At 43.2% G+C, this 21,162-nt stretch overlaps 1 protein-coding gene across 3 annotated transcripts in view; it reads left to right on the top strand.

Moving 5' to 3' along the window:
- The window catches only part of plekha6 (pleckstrin homology domain containing, family A member 6), a 93,225-nt gene that overhangs the window by 62,508 nt on the left and 9,555 nt on the right, over positions 1-21,162 (top strand). For 2 of the 3 annotated variants that reach the window (XM_029501188.1, XM_029501185.1), the window contains 15 exons: positions 37-90; positions 279-347; positions 430-510; positions 1,093-1,242; positions 1,424-1,519; positions 2,200-2,311; positions 2,412-2,551; positions 3,433-3,600; positions 4,393-4,465; positions 4,675-4,778; positions 15,731-15,889; positions 16,024-16,176; positions 16,327-16,460; positions 19,246-19,434; positions 20,114-20,221. In XM_029501188.1, coding sequence (XP_029357048.1) covers positions 37-90; positions 279-347; positions 430-510; positions 1,093-1,242; positions 1,424-1,519; positions 2,200-2,311; positions 2,412-2,551; positions 3,433-3,600; positions 4,393-4,465; positions 4,675-4,778; positions 15,731-15,889; positions 16,024-16,176; positions 16,327-16,460; positions 19,246-19,434; positions 20,114-20,177 — 1,746 coding nt within the window. In that variant the 3' untranslated portion in view covers positions 20,178-20,221. The remainder of the gene's footprint in view (positions 1-36; positions 91-278; positions 348-429; positions 511-1,092; positions 1,243-1,423; positions 1,520-2,199; positions 2,312-2,411; positions 2,552-3,432; positions 3,601-4,392; positions 4,466-4,674; positions 4,779-15,730; positions 15,890-16,023; positions 16,177-16,326; positions 16,461-19,245; positions 19,435-20,113; positions 20,222-21,162) is intronic. The other variant, XM_029501187.1, reaches the window with a different exon arrangement.

Raw genomic sequence — 21,162 nt, 5'->3', positions numbered from 1 at the left:
AAAACTTTGTCTGTGTGACTCTGCTGCTTGGCTCAGGAGGACATATTAGACCTTCAGCTCCAGCGCAACCTGGAATACCTAGAGCAGCATGTAAGGAAAAAGACACAACTGTGTTCACACTTCAATATCTGACAGTTGTTGATGTTACATGATGTCACAGAGATATGCTAGTGTGTCATTATGCTAGAGTTCCTCAGAATAAAGAGCATGAACCTTGAGTTTCTGTCATTGCAGCAGTTGGTATTTGATTGATGACGATGATGTGTCTGTCCTGACAGGTCCCTTTTCATGAGATCTACAGCAGAGAGCTTCACCCCACACTGAAACTAAACGAGATTGAAACCAGTGTAAGAGACTCACACACTCCAACAGACACAGTCTTATACTTTGTACATACATCTAATAACTACCCTGCTCCGTCTGACACAGAAACTCCTTGGTCGACTGTGTGAGCAGAACCGGATTCTGAAAGACCACCAGGCAGCAGTACATAGACTGAGAATGGACAAGGTGCATTACTCGCTTCACACTGTTATTATGGAGTCATCTATCATGTTAAATGGTAATCAGGACCGATAAGCAGGCTGAGACAAGTGAAGTTTGATATGGTGTTAATTGGTGTACAGTTGAAGGTTAGTAAGGAGGCGGTTAGGTTTCGGTGCAGGCAAGGCAAGGAAGCCGGTACTCCAGTGTAGCAAACTGAGCACAAGGGTAGCAGAGTTAGGAAAAGACACAAAGCACAAGGAGATTTGGTATGAGAGTAGGCCGAGAGATCTATCACGCTTGGTGGAGCAACAATCTGGTGATGAGTGGGTTAGAAACTGGAGAATATGCTGAGGCTCCAGATTGTTGATGATAGACTGGTATGCAGGATTCCCAGGTAAAGCTGCTCCTCCACTCAGGCACACACAGACAAAAGGGAGGGGGCAACACAAGGAAGAGGAACACAAAGGACAAGGCCAACACCAGATGGCTCTAAAGTACCGGCTGGCCCATGACTTCATTCTCATTTAGCAGCTTCTCAACAGCGAGAAACACTTGACATAGTACAATTTACACACTTTGTCTGTGCTGAATTATTGTTGTTCCCAGGACAGCCTGGAAGAGGTTCTGGTCGCCACTCACCAGGAGATGGAACTATACCATAATCAGCCACTGGCCATGGAGAAGCTGCAGTTCAAGAAGGAGACCTTGCAGAACCAGCTGATCAACATTAGAGGGGAGCTGTCCCAAGCCTCTAGTGTAAGGCTGTTACAACAGCTTTCCTTAACAAGCCCTTGACTGAACCATCAGATCACTTTGATTTTGCTTATGACGATGAAACATTAGTGATCCATGGAGATGCTGCTCTTGTTGATGTTGCTTAGTAAGGGTGCCCACCAGTCATGGAATTTCATTAAAAATGTGTTTTCACCTTTGTCAGGCTTTAACTACCACTCGTATGGCATTTGAAGCACTGGAGGATGAGGCCAATGCCATTCATGGAGATCTGTGGGAGCAGCTCAATGCAGGAGGACAGGTAAAGGCCACCTGTCACCAACCGTGTCTCCTCTGCAGTTGGTGAGGGAAAGGAAAGATGATTAACTAGCTGGGAACAACAGCTCACTGACATTTAAGACAGTTTTAAATGAACTTGTGTCAAAAACATTCATTCAGCTTTATCTCTGGCCTATGTTAGTCTTGTTAGTACAGTAACTTTGAGGGCAACTGTGCGTTTTCATGACTTTCCTCAAACTTCAGCACGACAACAACGACCGACTCCACCCTTCCTCACTCAGAACATCCAAGTAATTTGCCCATGTGCAGTGGGAAATATAGCACATAACCAGTCTGACTTTTTGCAGGTCTTAATTTTCTCATGTATTATTAACTGTTGCACAAAGGATATAGCCAAGGTCTGTCTCATAGATCCTAACCTGTTTCTAGAGACACACCTTCCATCATGCTGGAAATGGATGAAAAATGTATTTGGGTATTTTCCTTCCAGGAACCACTGTCACTCTGCCCCAACCTCACAGATCAAATCAAATCAAATTAAATTTTATAGTGCTGAACTAAAAGAGAGTCACATCAAGGCACTTTACATATAGAGCAGGCCCAGACCAAATACTTTACTCTTTATAGAATTATTTATAGAGATGCAGTATATCCTTCCATCCACAGCCCTCACATAATTCTGGCTCTCCTGGGTTTTTGCAGACTGAACTGGTTCGCAGACACATCCAGAAGGAGTTCTGGAGAGTGCAAGATGTGTTAGAGGGACTACACAAGAGTAACTTGTCCAGGGGCACTGACACAGCCAAGCACAGAGGTACCACACACTGAACAGTTCATTTCAATTGAAATATCAGTATGTCTGTCCTGTGTATCTATTCTTATGACCGCTCAACTCATCTGTCTGCCTCAAACAGTGGCCAGCGGTGCATCTGGCTCCTTCAGTACCAATAGTCCAGCAAGTCCCCTGAGTTCAGTAAGCCTCACCAGCCCACTCAGCCCCTTCTCCCCAGTGCCTGGCTCCCAGGCATCCCCCACCAAACAGCTGGGCCCAGAGGTAAGGACCGGATGCACCCAAGCTCATCTCAAAATGTGGCTCAAGTGTATGTGCTAGAACTAACCCCGAAGTGTGTAAAAGAGCAAGCCCCAAACCAAAAGCGCGAAACCTGCGACAGCCCCTTTCACAGCCCTGCTTAGAGAGAGTCCTTGCATACACTACATTCTGCTACATCCAGCTCAGACTTCCCCCAACCTCTATATCCAGTCAAAGCAAGATCAGCAACAATCTACTTCGGTCCAAGTACAACTGGAAGCATTCAGACCCAGTCGACTTCCAGGAAGCCATGTGAAATGGCTGGATTCAAGACATCAGGGTTGGCCTAAGAAAAGTAATCTATCCAGACTCCTGTCTATCTCAGTGCTCAACAGGAGACCACAATGGTCTCAGAAACTCAAACAGATATCGTTCTGTTCCTTAATGTAAGATTTTCCTTCTGCAGGATTCTTATCACACTGTCATATCGTTACACAGTTGTCAAGGTCTCGCACTACCTCGGTCCCTTGTTTTAGATCTGCTGGCCCTGACAACACACATTATTGACAGCTAGCTGCTCAGTCACCATGTCATGCTGATACAGATGTGAAGCCACTCATTTACTCCAACAGCCAGGGGCAACTTGATCCAATGAACTGTGCAACAACATAGTCTGATTAGAGTGTTGATGCAGAGTCATCTTTAGATACAAAGGCATTAAGCACTCCACAATTAGCTTGAATCCCAAACATGCGTTCACAACTCCATTTTACAGAATCACTCTGATGATTCCTTTCTGCGATGCACTTTACCCTGTTTATATCACTCCTCCTGATGTACAACAATCTCTCCTCCTCCTGTCCTTCTCTTCTTCATCCCTTCTTCCTGCCCTTATGGTGATGTAGGAAAGTGTTCCCCCAAGGCCTCCCCTGCCCAAGGCCTATTATCCTGTAGAACCCTCCCCAACCTCCCTTCCCTCCATTCACTCCTTGCCCTTTGACAGCACCACCTGGCTATGCAGCTTGAGCATCGATGATGGTTACCTCGATGGTGAAGACGTTCACATCAGAAAGGTATTTCGGTGTCTCACCTCTCCCCCCACCCAGTTCTTACCTTTGGCCAGCGTTAACATGTCAGAATATACTTAACCTGGACACACATCATAGACTGTCCAACCATCCATCCTTTCTCCTCTCCCCTCCACTTGTTACCTGAGCTCTCAGAAATCTTGTATCAGACCTGGTTGCTTGCTCTCTGCTGTCTCCAAAGCCTCTGCCACTAACATCCAAACCTGTGAAATGAAAGATGATGTGAAATGTTGACCCCTAAACTAGTATGTGAGGGGTGAAGATGAGCAGCATGCAGCCATTCTTTGCAGCCACCAATAAGCTGTCAGACTTTCTGTCCGTGGTTTTGGTAACATAGCGGTAGGGTTCTGCTAGCTCGTACATGGCCAGGGCAGAGACCAGCATGGTCAGTGTTCTTCAAACAACCTCATAAAACAGCTGATGACATGTTTGCAGACCTGTGTGGAACAGTTTTCCAGATGAACACAGAGTCCATCTTGGATTCTACAGTTCTCAGTGTAAAAAAGTTGTCCAGGAATAACCAAGACCCATCCTGGACAATGTGTCTCTGTGCCCCCTCAGGTCGACACCTGGTCAATCTTGAACGAAAGCTGAATCCACTGAGAAAGGATGATTTTTGTTGAAACTGTTGATTAGGTGTTCATGTGGTTCAAGTCTTGCCACTGCCATGACAAGAGCGCCAGATGTTAACTGGACTCATAAATCATCAGCGAATGCATCTGTCCAATTTGTGCATTGACGCTTTCATGTTTAGTATTGATGGGTTTCATGTTACAGTCCAAATTTGGAGAACAGACCACCAGTGTGATGCAAGACCAGGTCCAGGACCGGCAGTCCAACATGAACAAAGGTATATCAGCCTAGTAGCAAGTTTGAACAGGTTCTGCTAATCATAAATTCAACTCCACAACCCCACATAAGATGGGTCATACTGACCCTATTTTTAAGTGGCAGGTGTAAAAAGAGATGCAATCCAGACAAGGGTTATGACAACATGATTAAAGAGATGCCTCGTCTTTGCCTTTGGTTTGAATGCATCTTGTGTCCACTTTGTTACAGTTGGGATTGTTCCTCCGAGAACCAAGTCCCCGACAGATGAACACCACAGGAGCTATGCTCCCGTCTCCCGGCATAGTGGCAAAATATCTAATGGCCTCTACAAGGTAAGTCAAATGGAACCACATGTCAGTGTCAAAGTAAAAATAACAATTACAGTTTGGAACCTTCAGACATAGTGAAAACATGAAGTGCAGTATTGGACAGTGAAAACAGGACATACAGCTCTCCAAATTAATGCACATCAGATTTGTAATATAACTGCTCACACTTGACTCAGCCTGCTGTTACTTTAACAGTCCTGATAGTGGTAGGAGACCTTTTAGAACAGTCTTCAACACACATCTCTCTGATAAGAAATAGAGTTAGAGTTATACTATGTAAGTATTACACTTATAATACTCTTGGTAAAACAACAGATTGGTATTATTGAGTCAAATTGCCAATAAAATGTTCTTCACAACCACAAAGTTTTACCAACAAACCTGACAGCAATTATGTACAGTTCCATCAGGTATGAATTTTGAAGATGAATGTTTATTGTGGCGGTGCTTCAACATCTCACCTTTTAACAAGGCTGAAATTAGGTGGTCATGAACCATGAATTATCATTGAATTAGGCTTAGATTTTGAAAGATGAATCTACTTCAAATTGTGACATATCTTCAACACCTTATTTTCCAAGTCTAATTGCATAGTGTTGTACAATCAGCAACATGAACAGAGATTGGATAGTATATCTATAGTATAGTATTGGATGTGTTATGAACTGACCCTGCAAGTAATCAAAGGAGCCTCCCTTGGAAAAGGTTGTTTCGTTCCTGAATAAATATGTGGTAAAGCAGCCATTCTTTTTTTAGGCAGTGAATATATTTTGTTCAACAATAAAGAAAATAAATAAAACTAACTGTAGGTGTTTTGTGTAAGTTTGACAGGTGAGCTGTGGAATATAACAGTAATAAAACCATCCTTTGGTGTACCTCATACCCAGAGCTCCAACAACCTGCTGTATCAAATCAAATCAAATCAAATCAGATTTATTTGTATAGCGCCAAATCATAACAAAGTTACATCAAGGCACTTTACATATAGAGCAGGTCTAGACCAAACTCTTTATAAATTTATTTAAAGAGACCCAACAGATCCCCCGATGAGCAAGCACTTGGCAACAGTGGCAAGGAAAAACTTCCTTTAAGAGGCAGAAACCTCGAGCAGAACCAGGCTCAGGGGGGGCGGCCATCTGCCTCGACCGGTTGGGTTGAGAGAGAGAGAGAGAGAGACAGGCAGGCAGGCATTGGAGGGGGGGGTGTAGGCATTAACATGTTGTTGCATGAAGTTCATGGAGTTGAGCTGTAATACAGAATTCATGCTATATGGGACCAGCAGGTGTTGCAGGAACATGGGATGGAGATGAGTCACCACCTGCAGGATGAGGACAGGGAGAGAGAGGAGAGGAACTGGGAGAGACAGAGACTTTGGCAGAACATGGTTAGTAAATGCAGTATAAATGCTTAGAACTGGGTGAAACTGTTTTTTTTTTTTTTTTTTTTTTTTTTTTTTTTAAGAAGGATGGTTTTTATCAGCGCATGCAAGGAGGGAGTTAGAGAGAAAGAGGGAGAGAGGGTGACAGGGAGAGACAGAGAGCGAGAGAGAGAGAGAGAGAGAGAGAGAGAGAGAGAAGCTCAGTCCTTCCCCCAGCAGCCTAGGCCTACAGCAGCATACCTAAAGAGTAGAGGACTTTTTAACTGTACGCTCTGTCATACAGGAAAGTTTTAAGCCTGGTCTTGAAAGTTACTAAAGAGTCCGCCCCCCGGACCGATGCTGGGAGTTGGTTCCATAGAAGAGGAGCCTGATAACTGAACGATCTGCCTCCAGATTTACTCTTGGAGACTCTAGGAACCACAAGTAAACCTCCATCTAGAGAGCGGAGTGGCCTGCTAGGACAGTAAGGAACTATGAGCTCTCTGAGATACGATGGAGCTTGGCCATTAAGAGCTTTATACGTTAAAAGAAGGATTTTGAATTCTACTCTATATTTTACTGGCAGCCAATGAAGAGCAGCTAACACGGGAGAGATGTGATCTCTTTTCCTAGTTCCTGTTAATATTCGTGCAGCAGCGTTCTGAATTAACTGAAGGCCTTTTAGAGATTTGTTTGGACATGCAGATAGTAATGAGTTACAGTAGTCCAGCCTAGAAGTTACAAATGCATGGACTAGTTTTTCTGCATCATCCTGAGAGAGGATGTTTCTGATTTTCCTAATGTTTCTCAGGTGGAAGAAAGCTGCCCGACTAACTTGTTTTATGTGAGGGACAAAGGAATGTCCTGGTCAAAAATTACTCCAAGGTTTCTTACAGTGGAGCTGGAGGCCAAAGTAATGCCGTCCAAACTGATGAGATGATTAGATAGTATTTTTCTGAGGTGCTTAGGACCGAGTACAATAACTTCTGTTTTGTCAGAGTTGAGAAGTAAAAAATTTCCAGTCATCCAGACTTTTATGTCTTCAAGACATGCCTGCAGTCTGACTATCTGACTGACTTCATTTGGCTTCATTGATAGGTACAGCTGAGTATCGTCTGCGTAGCAGTGGAAATTGATGCTGTGTTTCCTGATAATGTTGCCTAGAGGAAGCAGATAAAGCGTAAAGAGGATTGGTCCAAGTACCGAACCCTGCGGGACTCCATGACTGACTACAGTACATGAGGAGGAGCTGTTGTTTACATGAACAAACTGATGTCTATCTGATAAGTAGGATTTGAACCACTTTAGTGCAGTTCCTTTAATTCCAATTTCATGTTCCAGTCTCTGTAGTAAAATATTATGATCTATGGTGTTGAATGCAGCACTAAGATCTAGAAGGAGAAGTATGGAGGCTGATCCATTGTCTGAGGCCATTAGAATGTCATTGGAGACTTTAACCAGCGCTGTTTCTGTGCTATGATGGGCTCTAAATCCTGACTGAAACTCTTCGAACAAACTGTTCCCATCCAGATGCTCGTGTAGTTGTTTTGCTACAGCTTTCTCGATGATTTTAGAAATAAATGGAAGGTTCGATATGGGTCTATAGTTTGCCAAAACATCTGGATCAAGATTAGGCTTTTTAAGCTGGGGTTTGATGACCGCAGTCTTAAGTGCCTGAGGTACATAACCCAGAAATAAAGTCAGATTAACCAAATCTAGAATAAACGGCTCAATTACATAAAAGATCTCTTTAAAGAGGCTAGTTGGTACTGGGTCTAATAGACAGGTTGACGGTCTGGATGATGAAACTATAGAAGCTAGCTCTGAGAGATTTAGAGGTGAGAATGATTCCAGATGTAAAAGAGGCGCCGCAGCTGATTCAGCAGTTGCCGTCTTCAGAAGGGGATTTTTATCTAACGTAGGCAAGAGCTGATAAATTCTTTCTCTGATCATGAGAATTTTGTCTGAAAAAAAAACTAATAAAATCATTACTGCTTAGAGCTAAGGGGATCACTGGTTCAACTGAGCTATGGCTCTCTGTCAGCCTGGCAACAGTGCTGAAGAGAAACCTGGGGTTGTTCTTGTTTTCTTCTATGAGTGCTGAGTAATATGAACTTCTAGCACTGCGGAGAGCTTTTTTATACGTTTTTAGGGCTGTCTTTCCAGGCTCTGTGAGACTCTTCTGACTTACTGGAACGCCAGTTTCTTTCTAATTTCCTTGATGTCTGCTTCAAGGTACGGATTTGGTAACTATACCAGGGAGCCATCCTCCTCAGATTGAATACTTTCTTTTTGAGAGGGGCAGCATTATCAAGATTCGAACGCAGTGTGGCCATAGTGCTAGTCACAAGGTCATCAACCTGCGTATGGGAGAAATCCTCATTTAAATTTAGATTTAGATATGGCATTGTTGGGAATGATGACCAAATGTTCTCTTTAAATTTAGCCACAGCAGCTTCAGATAAACATCTTCTATAGCTGAATTTATTCCTCAATGCTGTGGAGCCCATTAAAGTAAACTCAAATGTAATAAGGTAATGGTCAGACAGGAGAGAATTTTGGGGAAGAATTGTTAGCTTGTCAATTTCAATGCCATAAGTTAGAACAAGATCAAGGATATGATTGTAAAAGTGAGTGGGTTCATTCACATGCTGGGAAAAGCCAATTGAGTCTAGTAGGGAAAGAAACCCAGAACTAAGGCTGTCGCTTTCTACATCAACATGTATATTGAAATCTCCCAGAATAATGATTTTATCTGTACTAAGTACTAACTCTGATATAAACTCAGAAAACTGGTTGGAATTCTGGGTACGGACCAGGTGGACGGTATACTGTAACTAACAGAACTGGTTTTTCACCTTTCCAGTCCGAGTGGGAGAGACTAAGAGTGAGGCTTTCAAAAGACCTGCAGCCAGATTTTGGTCTGGGGTTGATTAATAGGCTTGACTGAAATATTGCAGCCACCCCACCTCCTCGACCTGTGGTACGAGGGATATGAAAGTTAACATGAGTTGGGGGTGTAGCTTCATTAATGCTAACATACTCATCCTGCTGCAGCCACGTTTCAGTTATACAAAATAAATCAATATGGTGATCAGCTATGAGATCGTTAACTAGTAGAGATTTTGATGATAATGATCGAATGTTCAACAGTCCACATTTGATCGCAGTGTTATTTGAGACTAAGTTTGTGGCTGTTTTAATTACAGTTAGGTTTTTGTTTTTAGCTCCTCTTTTGTTTAATTTAAGTTTATTAACTTTTCTAAATTTAGGTCGTCGGGGGACAGACACAGTTTCTATAGACCTAAACATAGACAGAGACTCTATTCTATTCTCGGCAGATGACCGCTCTGACTGAGGCGCAGAGGAGCGTGTTAAACTGCGGCTCTGCCTCCTGGTCTCGACCCGGGATTGTCAGGGTTTTGGTTTTGTAATAAAATCGGCCATATTTCTAGAAATGAGAGCGGCCCCGTCCACGGTGGGATGGACACCATCTCTCCTAATTAGACCAGGTCTCCCCCAGAAAGACTTCCAGTTATCTATGTAGCCCACGTTGTTTTCGGGACACCACCTCGACAGCCAGCGGTTAAATGACGACATGCGGCTGTACATGTCATCACTGGTCCGATTGGGGAGGGGGCCGGAGAAAACTACAGTGTCCGACATCGTTTTAGCAAAGTACACACCGATTCCACATTCATTTTTGTGACTTCCGACTGGCGAAGTCGGGTGTCGTTACTGCTCACGTGAACTACAATATTAGCATATTTACGTTTACCCTTAGCCAGCAGTTTCAGATAAGACTGGATGTCGCCTGCTCTGGCCCCCGGGATACACTTCACTATGGCCGCCGGTGTCGCTAACTTCACGTTCCTCAGAATAGAATCACCAATCACTAGAGTCGGCTTTTCAGCGGGTGTGTCGCTGAGAGGGGAGAACCTGTTGGAAACGTGAACTGGTCGGTGGTGAGGCGGGGGCTACTGCCTACGACTATGCCTCTTGTCTCGGACAGTCACCCAGCCACCCTGACTAGATCCCGGCTGCTCGGGAGCCACTGGGGGGGAGGAAACTATCTTAGCTGCCGTATGAGCTCGTCTAGGTTGGTCCGCACCGGCTACAGGGGGGGGGCTAACTACACTAGCATAAGTTGGGCTAGCTAAAGTGCGGAGCCGGGATTCTAACTCATTAATCTTCGCCTCCATTTCTACCATCATCCTACATCTATGACAAGAGGTGCTATCATAAAAGGAGGCAGAAGAATAACTACACATGAGGCACAGAGAACAGGAGAGGAGAGGAGGAGGAGAAGGAGGAACAGAGAGTGGCGACAGAGAGCTAGAGGACATTGCTAATCGGGTAGTTTGATTAGCGGAGGAACAGAAACGGTTAAAAACTTTGGAGAAAGGGGAGATATTGACTTCTAAAACCTAGTGTTGGTGTGAAAATAATTTTCTGCCTGATTACTCGAGTGAATTAGGAAATAATAGCAGAAGAACAGTGGAAACAATACAAGCACAATAGAGAGCACAACCGCCAGTGACCGGAAATGACGCAACACGCTTACCGCACGCTTACGAATTATGTCACATCTGTATGTGTAGTGTGTATATCAGAAAAGACTTAGAAGAACAGACAACTGACCAAACAGCAACAGTTCATGTATATATTTATGCCATGGCCATAGCTAATAAAAGTTAAATCTGCAAATCCATTATTAGCTTTCCAACTGAAATTCTGAGTCATATCACATTATTAATATTCATTAACAAAAACATGCATGTCTTTCGAGAGGAAGCCATAGAACCCAGAGAGAACCTATGCAGACATAGAAAGAACATGCAAACTCTACACAGAAGAAAGAAACAAGTATTTTAGAAAATACGTTCCTACTCAGATCATCATGCACATCAGTTTCAAAAGTCTTCAGAGAATGATCAGAAAAAGAGTAACTATCTAGCGAGTGGAAATCATCTGGTTGAAAATGTCTCGTTGATGCCAGAGGTCAAAGGAGAATGACTGACTTCAGAGATCAATTTGAGCTGAAAGAAAAGCAGTAACTCAGATAAACATGCATTACAATGGAGTTAAGCAGAGAGGGCGTTATGCAGGGCTTACACCTGATGTTTTCACAGTCAAAGATAGACTAAAAACTCGAAATCAGAATGAAATCATGGGAGTTTTCCTGGAGTTGGCACGCTCCAATCATCTCAGTCATTTAGTTTAAGATCTAATCTCAGCTGTTTTACATCACTTTTTCCCTAGTCTTGGCCTTGGCCAGCAATATCAAATGGAAATCTTTCAGTCTTGGCATTGACATGACACAATCAACAACCAATAGATGGGCTGTAACAAAACAGAAAAACCTTGTAGATAGATGTTATCTACACTACAAACTCTTTTCAAATGTTTGCTGAAATGACACCATTCCTGCTGCTCCCATATCTTCATGAACTCCATCCAGCATAATTTCTATGAACTTCATGCAGCATCATATGTTCCTGCCTACACCTGTTTTGAATATCCCCTCATCCTTCTCTCATTCTCTGCCTACTCTCACCCAATTTGTGCTGTGCTTGTGCTATGCTAGTGGTTGTGCTCATTGTAGACACCAGAGGATGGATGTCTGGATCTGATCAAGGGTTCACCAGCTCGAGGGTGTCTTCTTTAGGCTGGACTTTCAGGGTCCAATTTAGGAACGTAGGTCTACACAGCCAGCTGGTATCTGAGCGTAATGGACCTTGTGGTGATACAGTATCTGCCAGATTCAGTTCTGGAGGCTCATGCTGCCACTGCTCAGGGCAAGGAGACCTCTTTATTGTCAAGAACAAGGGGACTGGCTGACACAAATGCAGGCAGGCAGGTGAATGGTTTTTCTTCATTGCCTAAATTGAAGGTGAAGGTGTCAGACATTAGGTCAACAGTCGGAGCCCAGACTGCGCTGCATGGGGAGAGTGTCAGAATCGAGATCCAGATCTTTGAAGGCTGTAGCGTGGTCTCGGGATGTGAATGTCTCCATTACTTTTATGTAGTCGCAAATTTGATTCTGATCTGATCTTTGATTCTATATCTTACGCTGCTTCCACTGTGGTGAACGACTTCAAGCTGTCATCCACGTAGAAGTCCTGGTTGATGAAGGACCCTCACACTGATATGGTTTTCTTCCGAAACCTGAGGAGTACCCCAAGCTGATATTGTTGAGGTCTGGCCCGGTCAACAAGATGTTGTTTAATGAAACTCCTTCGTGCTGAGCACTTGAGTCAAACACCACACGGACGCTTCCAGGCTTCGTGGGGTGATACACGCTGAAGGTCGGCAAGTACCAGTGCTCTTTGCCTCCTTCAGATGAGTTTGTTTTGAAAAAACCTTTTCCACGAAGGTGAGGAAATGCTGTTTCACTGCTGGTTTCCTTTTAAGACTCCGTCTCAGTGATGAAAGTCAATTTGAGGTATGAGCTCTGTTGTCAGGGAGACAACGCCTTGGTAACCTTGTTATCATACCTTGATCGTTGAAACATGGTGGAGCCCAACTGCTCAGCTTCACCACTGCAGGTAAGTTTCGCTGTTGTCTGTAGCTAAAGATGATTGGTGCATTGGAACTGACTGTACCTCTCCTTCAACTGCAGGATGTTTTTGGCAGGGTTTGAAGATGGAGGGCGTTCCTGTTCTGTCGTCCTGGTAGAGAGGGTGTTTACAGTCTAAAGATTGTGAACACCTCACAAGCAGACATTACCGGCTATCACCCATCCCAGGTCAAGTTTCTGCACAGTTAGAGCATCTAGAAGGCCGTTCACCTGCTTTTGCACCTTGTGGGCCGTGATGATATCTTCCCCAAGGAGAAGCATGATGGGTGTACTCCATTTGAGCTCTGAGATGAGATGAGCGATAGATTTCAGATGATGATGGTTGGATGCAGCATTGGGAGTTTGGATCTCCGATCTGTTATTAGGAATGTTGTTGCAATCCACAAGACTTGGTAGAAGAAGACTGACTTTCCCATCTATAGATTCGATTTGGTAGCCTGAGGCTCTTTTCCCCATAGTCTCCGTCACTCCAGGACAGGTACGGAGAGAGTATGGAGAGGGGGGTCCTTAGACATTGAAGGTGTTGAGGAACTCAGAACGAGCCATGGATCTGTTGCTGTGTTCACTGATGATCACAGGGTAATAATGAGACAGATTTTAGAGCATTGATTGCCTGCACTAAGCACTGATTGCCACCACAGACTGTGGTGCAGCAGCTTGCAACCTCTGAAGATGCTGGCTGCCCAGCATGCTTTGTAGAGGGGGGTGGCTCCTCGGTCTGTGGTGCTGGTCCTGAGTGAAGGGCTGAGTTATGTTTCTCATTCCCACATTTGATGCATGTGGCTGTATACTGGCAGTCCCTTGTCATGTGTTTTGTAGATGTGCAACATTTAAGGCAGATCTTGTGTTCTTTGAGGAATGCTTTTCTCTCATCTATGGGTTTCTCCCAAAAAGCCTGACATTTCTGCAGTGGGTGGGGCTTTTTGTGACTGGGGCACTGAAAATCGGGTTCTCAGCTCCAGCACTATGGTCTGTAGTAGAGATGTCTGTCTTGCAGACTGAGATTTCCTTTTGTCAGTGTATTTTAAAGGTCTTGTCTGCTTTAGGAGTATCAGCTTGGCCAGTGAAGTTGAAGATAGGGTCATTCCTAAATTTAGCCTGATGGAAGATGAAGTTGATGAAAACTCCAAAAGGAGGGAATGAGACTTGATAGCGTTCTTTGTAATTGGAGACAGCCACTTCTCTTGCAGGTTGGGGGGAAGCTTCTGGACCAGAGAACTTATTCCTCTGGCTGTGTCAAAGTAGTGAAGGCCTGGAAGGGTTCTGTCTGCCTTGGCTGCCTGCAGTTCCATCAGAAAGTCACTGAGCTTGTGAAGTTTTACATAATCTTTGTTGATGATTTTGGGGAAGTTGCTGATGCGTTGGAAGAGAGCCTCTGAACCTGAGGCATCCATAGCATGCATCTATTCTGTCCCATATCAGACAACCCTGATACATTTTGCATTCTCTCCTGACTCCTTCCCAGGCCACTTGAACAGTAAATCCATCTCACTGAATGTCAGATTGAATCCTCTCACAGCATTCTGTCAGGACTGTTGCCAAGCTCTGTAGCTCTCCGGCTGGTTGTTGAAGTGGGTAACCAGCTTACGACGGGTGAAATATCTGACATTGTTCATACTTGATTGGTCATTGAGCATTTTGAGGCGTAAGGCTGGACATGCTGGAATGTGGTGGACCATGAGCATTTCTAGGGATTAGAGGTGTGGTCAGAGTGAGTTGTGGCTGATGAGCAGTTGCTCTGGTCGCTGTTGTATGGGTGAGGTTGCCGTCATTTGGGCTGTTCTCTGCTTGCCCTGTCTTGAGAGTCTGGCTGCAGTGCCAGGGTTGACTGTGTGTACAGCTGATCAGTGTCATCCTGAGTGAGAAGGTGCAGAGGTGGGTTGAACTGTTCAGCGACATATTCTCTGGTCCGCTCCAAAGGGTTAAAGGGGGTCTCATCAAACCGTCAGCGCTAACGGCAGATCATGGGCTGCTTCTAGGATCTCTGCTCTTTTACTACTGGCGCAGCTGCGTCTCTCTCTAGAGACAGCTTTACCATTTGTGCTTCTAATGGTGCTTTTTCCATTATCAGGATCATTTCAAGTTGTGCTTATGCTGCCTCTACTTTAGCGTTGGCCAAAGAGGCAGCATTCCCTGGAGATTATTTCATGGAACCTAATGTGTAGGATCGAGCATTCAGTGACTTCTCTTTCAAATCTATTGTCTGTGTCCAGCAACCAAGAACTGTGTTTTCTAGTTGTTATGTTGTCTCACTATCCTGTCCCGCTTATATTTACTGTAAACGATGGCAGTAAACTCAACACCATCTGCTCATCAAGACTCAAGACAATTGAAAGAGTGACACTGAAGGAATATGAAACACAGTCTCATAATCAATTACATGAATTAAATGATCTTAATAATCTTACATTGCTGAACAGAGGTAACATTAAATATCAAACATGAAGAATCAAGTGACTTCAACTATCTAATTCCCTTTCTCACAAATCATTGTATTTGTTTATTTTTTTGCGCCTGATGCACCATTATTACTTGCATGGCAAAAACCGTGACTCAAAATGGCCACTAGATGGTGCGACGCAACAACAAATAAACAGCCATGAGGCATGATGCTAGACAGCATGACGGTAGCTACATTCATAGATCGTTTAACACTGTAGAACACACTCACTTCACAACTAAAAGGAGATATGATATGAGACCATTAGCAAAAATGAAGACTACATACTAACAATGCTGCACAAGATGTCCATAGTTGTTTGTTAGGATCACTGGAGGAATAGGACGACCTTTTGGCAATTGACCTGTTGGCATCACTTCTCAAGTCTAATAAGTGACCTACTCAGCAGTCTCTCTTAAAGGGACAGCTTACTTAACAGAACCAACTGAAATAATTTAGGCAGGACAAGCATGGAATAACATCAGTCCATGAACTTCAGCTGCTCAAGTTGTGCCAGATCTGCTGAGCTCTAACTGAACCACCTGAATTGAAATTTGTTACATCACCCTCTGTCTCAGGAGCGGCCAAAGAGTGCCATGTTTTCTGCAGAGATGAAGTCCAAGATGAGCATAGAGGAGCAGAATGAGCGAATACGCCGCAACCAGAGCAACTCAGTGAGGGAGAAGAGGCGGAGTCTAAACCTGTCAGGTGGCCAGTCTCCAGCCAATTACAAAGTGGTATGATTGCTATGTTTACATAATCACCTGGAGAACTTCATGCACAACGTACATACACAATTCAACATAGATTAAACCTTTTATTTTTAAACCTCAACCCACTCACTAAACTTGGTGTGTGCACGTGTGGACAGGTTCGGAGGCGGGTCACAGCTCATGAGATTGACATCAAAGATCTGGAGGCAGCAGTTCGAGGTCAAGGGCAGGAGTCCCCTCGGCAGGAGATTGCTCGTCTCAGAAGGTTACAAGTGGGACCAGATCACAATGACCTTGATATCAGCGGACAGGTAAGACAAGTTGACACATCATTCCCAGAGAATTTTCAATAATATGTAACAAAACTAAACCTGTGACAAAGCCCCTGGGGCAAACAACTAGTAGGGACTCTACCCCATGGTTTATTTATGTACACCAGTTGACCATCATGTGCAATGTAGATGGTGGCTCCTGAGAAGATTGTGATCCCAGAGCGCTACCTAGATGTGGAGGACAATACCCCTCTTAGCCCTGCTGAGCAGAAGGAGAAGCAGAAGAAACTGGAGCGGATCAAGACGCTCATCGCCAAATCCAAGTAGGTGTGATGTCAACGAAGAGGATCTATTCTCTGTGCTGTGAAACTGGACTGCCATCCCATTACATGCCTCTCCACAACTTCCCTTACAACCATAGCTTATTTTTGGTTGAACAACATGACCTGTGTCTCATATAAGACCTTTAGACTTCATTAGACCAGGGTTTACATCTGAAGACCTGTTTGGAAGTGTTGTGCCTTGGATTGTGTATAGTGTTGCCTCTTATCAAATCTCAATCTAGAATACTGTGAATTGACTTAATAACAATTACTGAAGGAAGGAATGTAACAATGGCTTAATTTATGGGGGTTTTATTAATTAAAAAGGGGTAAATAAAAACATGCTCATTATAGACAGGTGCAAATCAAAGCATAAACTAGGTGAAACAGGTGAGCTTGGATATGTAAATTGAATGGCATGATATAACGATAATTATGTGGCTGGTTATTCTTGAGGATTTGGGCTAATGAATGGCAGATTGTTTATCAAAATACAAGGGGGAGTCTGTTTGAGGAAGGAGAGCTCTAAAACTAAAATTTGATTAACTGTTGTCTAATAGCCAGGCCTCGTACCACCACTCAGAACAACTCGCTGGGGAAGCAGATAAACGCCACCTTACTTGGTAGACAACTCAACTGTCAGAAGAAGAAGAATGTCAGCAGATGTCCGAAGTGAAGTGGCTGTTGGTCTGGCCTGTCCCTCTGCAGAGGCAGTGTTGTCTTTCATGCGATTGGTTTGGTTATTAAATTAATATCTAAATTATCCTTCTCTTTCCTGATGAAAACAGACTGGAGCCGCAGACAGTACAAGAGGCCCTGGTTACCACGGCAACTCGAGATGCTGGAGGCTGAGTGCTGTGCAGCCAAACTTGTTCCGGTATCCTGCAGCTTCAGCTTCAACTTGGAACTTAGCCCCTGTAGCTTTGCAGCTAAATTCTGACTTCTGAGTTTCTTTTTCTGCTGTGGTTGTTATTGCTTTGTCAGGTCTCCTGGAGAAGCTCTCCTCTTCAGAACTTCCCCAGAACTCCGCCAACACTCACAAACATTAATTTTGACTACTTTATTTGGAGGTTTATTTGGAGGTCTGGTTGTCGGCGCAAATTTGGTCCAATTGAATTTCTCCCTTAAGCTTCAGGGCATAGCAGGGGTGGTGTTTGGATTTAAAATACGCTTTTTATTCACCATAGTTATGTAAAACTAGGATAAATGTATCGTTTGATAAGTACAGTTTTCTCTACTTGTTGTGGTTACTTCGGTGGGCATGGTTTTATCTGATTCAGTTGACTGGCTGTGTAAAATCAGAGACCTGGCCATGGACAGTGTATGAAGTGTCTTTCTTTTACCCTTTCTCAGACATTTATGAGTGGAATTCAAGTACGTAGGTTATGGTGTGGTGGCAACACACCATTGGTTCCGATGGCTCTCCATCAGGTGGTACTGTGACTGTGTGATTGGAGTAGTTTATTATTTGGTGTAAGTCCTATCTCTGCCAAATTAGCTCGTAGAAAAACAGTTCAAACAGTTACGAAGTCCTCTTTTGCTTGAGAAGTCGGTTCGGCATCTTTGGAGTCTTACTTGATCAGAGGGAGATTCCAGAGTGGCAATTTGCGTTCGCTGCCTGATAAGGTTATCAGGTCAGCCTGAGTGGAGGGTCAGAGAAGGGGTACCTCTCTGCAGGATGAGGCAGGTTCATGCTGATTTGTGGCGCTGACTGCAATCTATTGTTTTTGGAAAACAGGGTCTCTTGATGCCAGGTTCAGATAAGGGTCTGGGACGGCACTTAACAGAGACCTGGGAAATCTCTGTTGGAGGCAATAGTTTCTTAGAAGTTTGAGGGGTGTGGGGGATTGGAAGCTCCACCCCCTCTTTCTTCGGACCTCACAACAGAAGTGAGGCCACACCTGGGCTGGTATCACAAAGCTGGATGAGCATACCTGGGATCTCTTTTTGTCATCAGACTTCACTTACCAATCTGCGTGTTCATTATGGCGAACTAAACTATAATATCAAGTAAATATGAATACTAAAAAATTAATAATTAAAGGAAAAAGCAATACAGCTATTTATTTATTTATTTTACTGCAAAGTACTTTTGAAGGCCTTTGGCTGTTATAAAAGTTGCTATATAAATAAAGCCACAAAGCCACAAAGAATGCTGACAAAAAATTACTGTCAATGTGTAAATTACCAGGATTAATTACCTGAATGTTAAATCCCCACTGCATCTGCAAGATTTAGTGTATGTGTGTCCCATAAATTTATGCCAAAGGGAAAAAAAATTCACAGATTTTTTTTTTTTTTTTTTTTTTTTTTTTGTATTTGACCCAGTGGAGCAAAGCAGACTTTGGAGGGAATCCACTTACCTCGTCTGGAAAATCAAACAGGTTGAATTGTGCACAAACTTTTCTCTTGCTCTTGGGAGCTCCAGTCACGATTCTAGCGCCCATACCAATGGACTAGAAATTGGCAGGTTATTTTCCAAGATAAGTGACTGGTCAGTAGCCACACTTGTACACCTGGTGAGTTCTTAATCCTTAACCCGCTCCGGGGCATGTCAGGCATTCCACATAAATTTTCATGGCAATATACCCCTATAGAAAGTAAACCACCTTCATGAGACTGGAAACCCAAGGTTAACCCTGAAGTTACCTTGCTAAAATGTAATCCAGCTTTGTGATACAGGTCCCTGTACAGCTGATTAGATATCCCGTCACACCTGTAGATTGAAAGAGAAATCAGACTACTACTGCCTGTACTCCTCTTTTTGTTTTTGTTTACCTTTCAGTTTGCAGAACATGGTTCCTGTCCTGGATGGCCCAGTGGAGAGTGGAGCTCCTATAAGTTCCCAACAGCAACTGCAAGAGCAGGAGAAGAGGATTGAGATCTCTTGTGCTCTGGCTGCTGAGGCATCTCGTCGTAGCCGCATTCTCTCAGGTGAAGATGCTGTCCACACAGCCACCATCACCACAACATTGTGAGCGCCTCCTCTTAACTTTTAATTTCCGTACATTCATTCATTCATCTTCATCATGCACTTACACTCGCACTCCTACCTACGGTATCAAACCCAAAGGTGGGAATTGAACCCACAACCTTCTGGCTGTTAAGCAACAGCACTAACCACGATATGGCCGTGCTGCCTAATTTCTGTACATCACAACCTAATTTCTGCTTGGACCTTCATGACTCATTAGTCACATGTGAAGTTCAGATCTGCATCTAAGGCCTTAAAAAAATTATTTGTTATATATCTGTGCATGACAACGATGAACACTGCTCATTTTATTTTAGTTTCATCTTCCCTTTGATCACTTTCAAAATAATTAAATAATTATAATTATGAACTGTTTAATGTCTGTGCAGTAATGTTTATTACAGTATTACAGAGAGACAGAGCCACAGCCAAACAATTAACTGTGAGAAACAATGTATGTATGATGATGAATCTGCACTTGTTTTATTTGTGGTTGCATTATCTTTAAGGATGTCACAGATGTCTCTGTGAAAGAACGGACATGACTTTCACAGCAAATGGCCTTCCAAACTCTCAGATTGAACAGTTTACTTGTGAATGCTGACCTCACTCTTTGTTTAGTTTTGCCTTCCATTTGTCCCTCTGTTCAATCCTCCCACCTCCCACCATTTCATTCCAGCCCAGTGCGCTCCAAGCCCTCCCACCTCCCCAACAAGCCAGGCCCCTCTCCATTCCTCTGCTGACTTTCCCAACTCCACCCACATCATGAAGGTGTAAGTCTGTCAAGGTGAGTGTCCGTCCTTCCCAGCTTGTATTTGTCGAACTTCCTGCTTGTTTTTGAACAAATATCATATAAGCTATTCCTGTAGCATTTGTGTACAAACTTGTCTGTCCACACTCAGAATTCTCAACACATTATCCAACCAGACTGACATGGGCCCTGTATCACGAAGCTGGATTATCATGCCCTGAATCTCAACGCGTGATCTGGCTTCACTTCTGCATTCCTGATAAATGGTCTCATGAAACCAATTATTAACTCACTATTTGAACCCAAGGTTTTGCTGCTGCCAACCAATCACACAATGGAGAAGACAGAAAAACTGCATTTCACAACTATATTATTATAATATTAATATAATGATTTGTATTATTAAATTTAGTTTAGTTATAATTATTATTAATAATAATCATCATCATCATCATCATCATAATAATACCATATGGAAAAATTTACCTTTTTCTTTTTGACAATGCCAACAACAATCAGATACGTAGGGATTCATATGATGGAGTTGAACAGGAGTAAGGTATGTTCTATGAATAATGTTAAAATGTATCATTTTGTTCTTTACTGATTTTGAAATTCTATGCAAGTCTTTCCAAATTTGGCTCCATTTTTCCATACTTAGTGTGCTGCCCAGATTAATTTCCCAGCCATATTCCAAGTATTTTCTGCTGGGCTGTTTATTATTTTATACAGTTTAGAAACAATTTTGGGATTCAAGAAAAGTTCCTGATTCTGACACAGTAGAAAAGAGTCAGATGAGATCTAATTTGTATACAAGTTAAGTAGTCCCTTTGATCAATAATATATATATGTCTGAAAGTTTGGCAAAAGCTTTTAATTTTCTGTCCCTGGGAATTATCAAGTCACCGATAGTTCTTATCCCCTTGCTTTCCCAAAGTTCATTTTTTAGAGGTTTTCCATTTAAGGTGAATTTATAG

Source organism: Echeneis naucrates, chromosome 5 (assembly GCF_900963305.1).
Source record: "Echeneis naucrates chromosome 5, fEcheNa1.1, whole genome shotgun sequence".
NCBI classification, from domain to species: domain Eukaryota; kingdom Metazoa; phylum Chordata; class Actinopteri; order Carangiformes; family Echeneidae; genus Echeneis; species Echeneis naucrates.
This window is presented reverse-complemented; position numbering and strand designations above follow the sequence as displayed.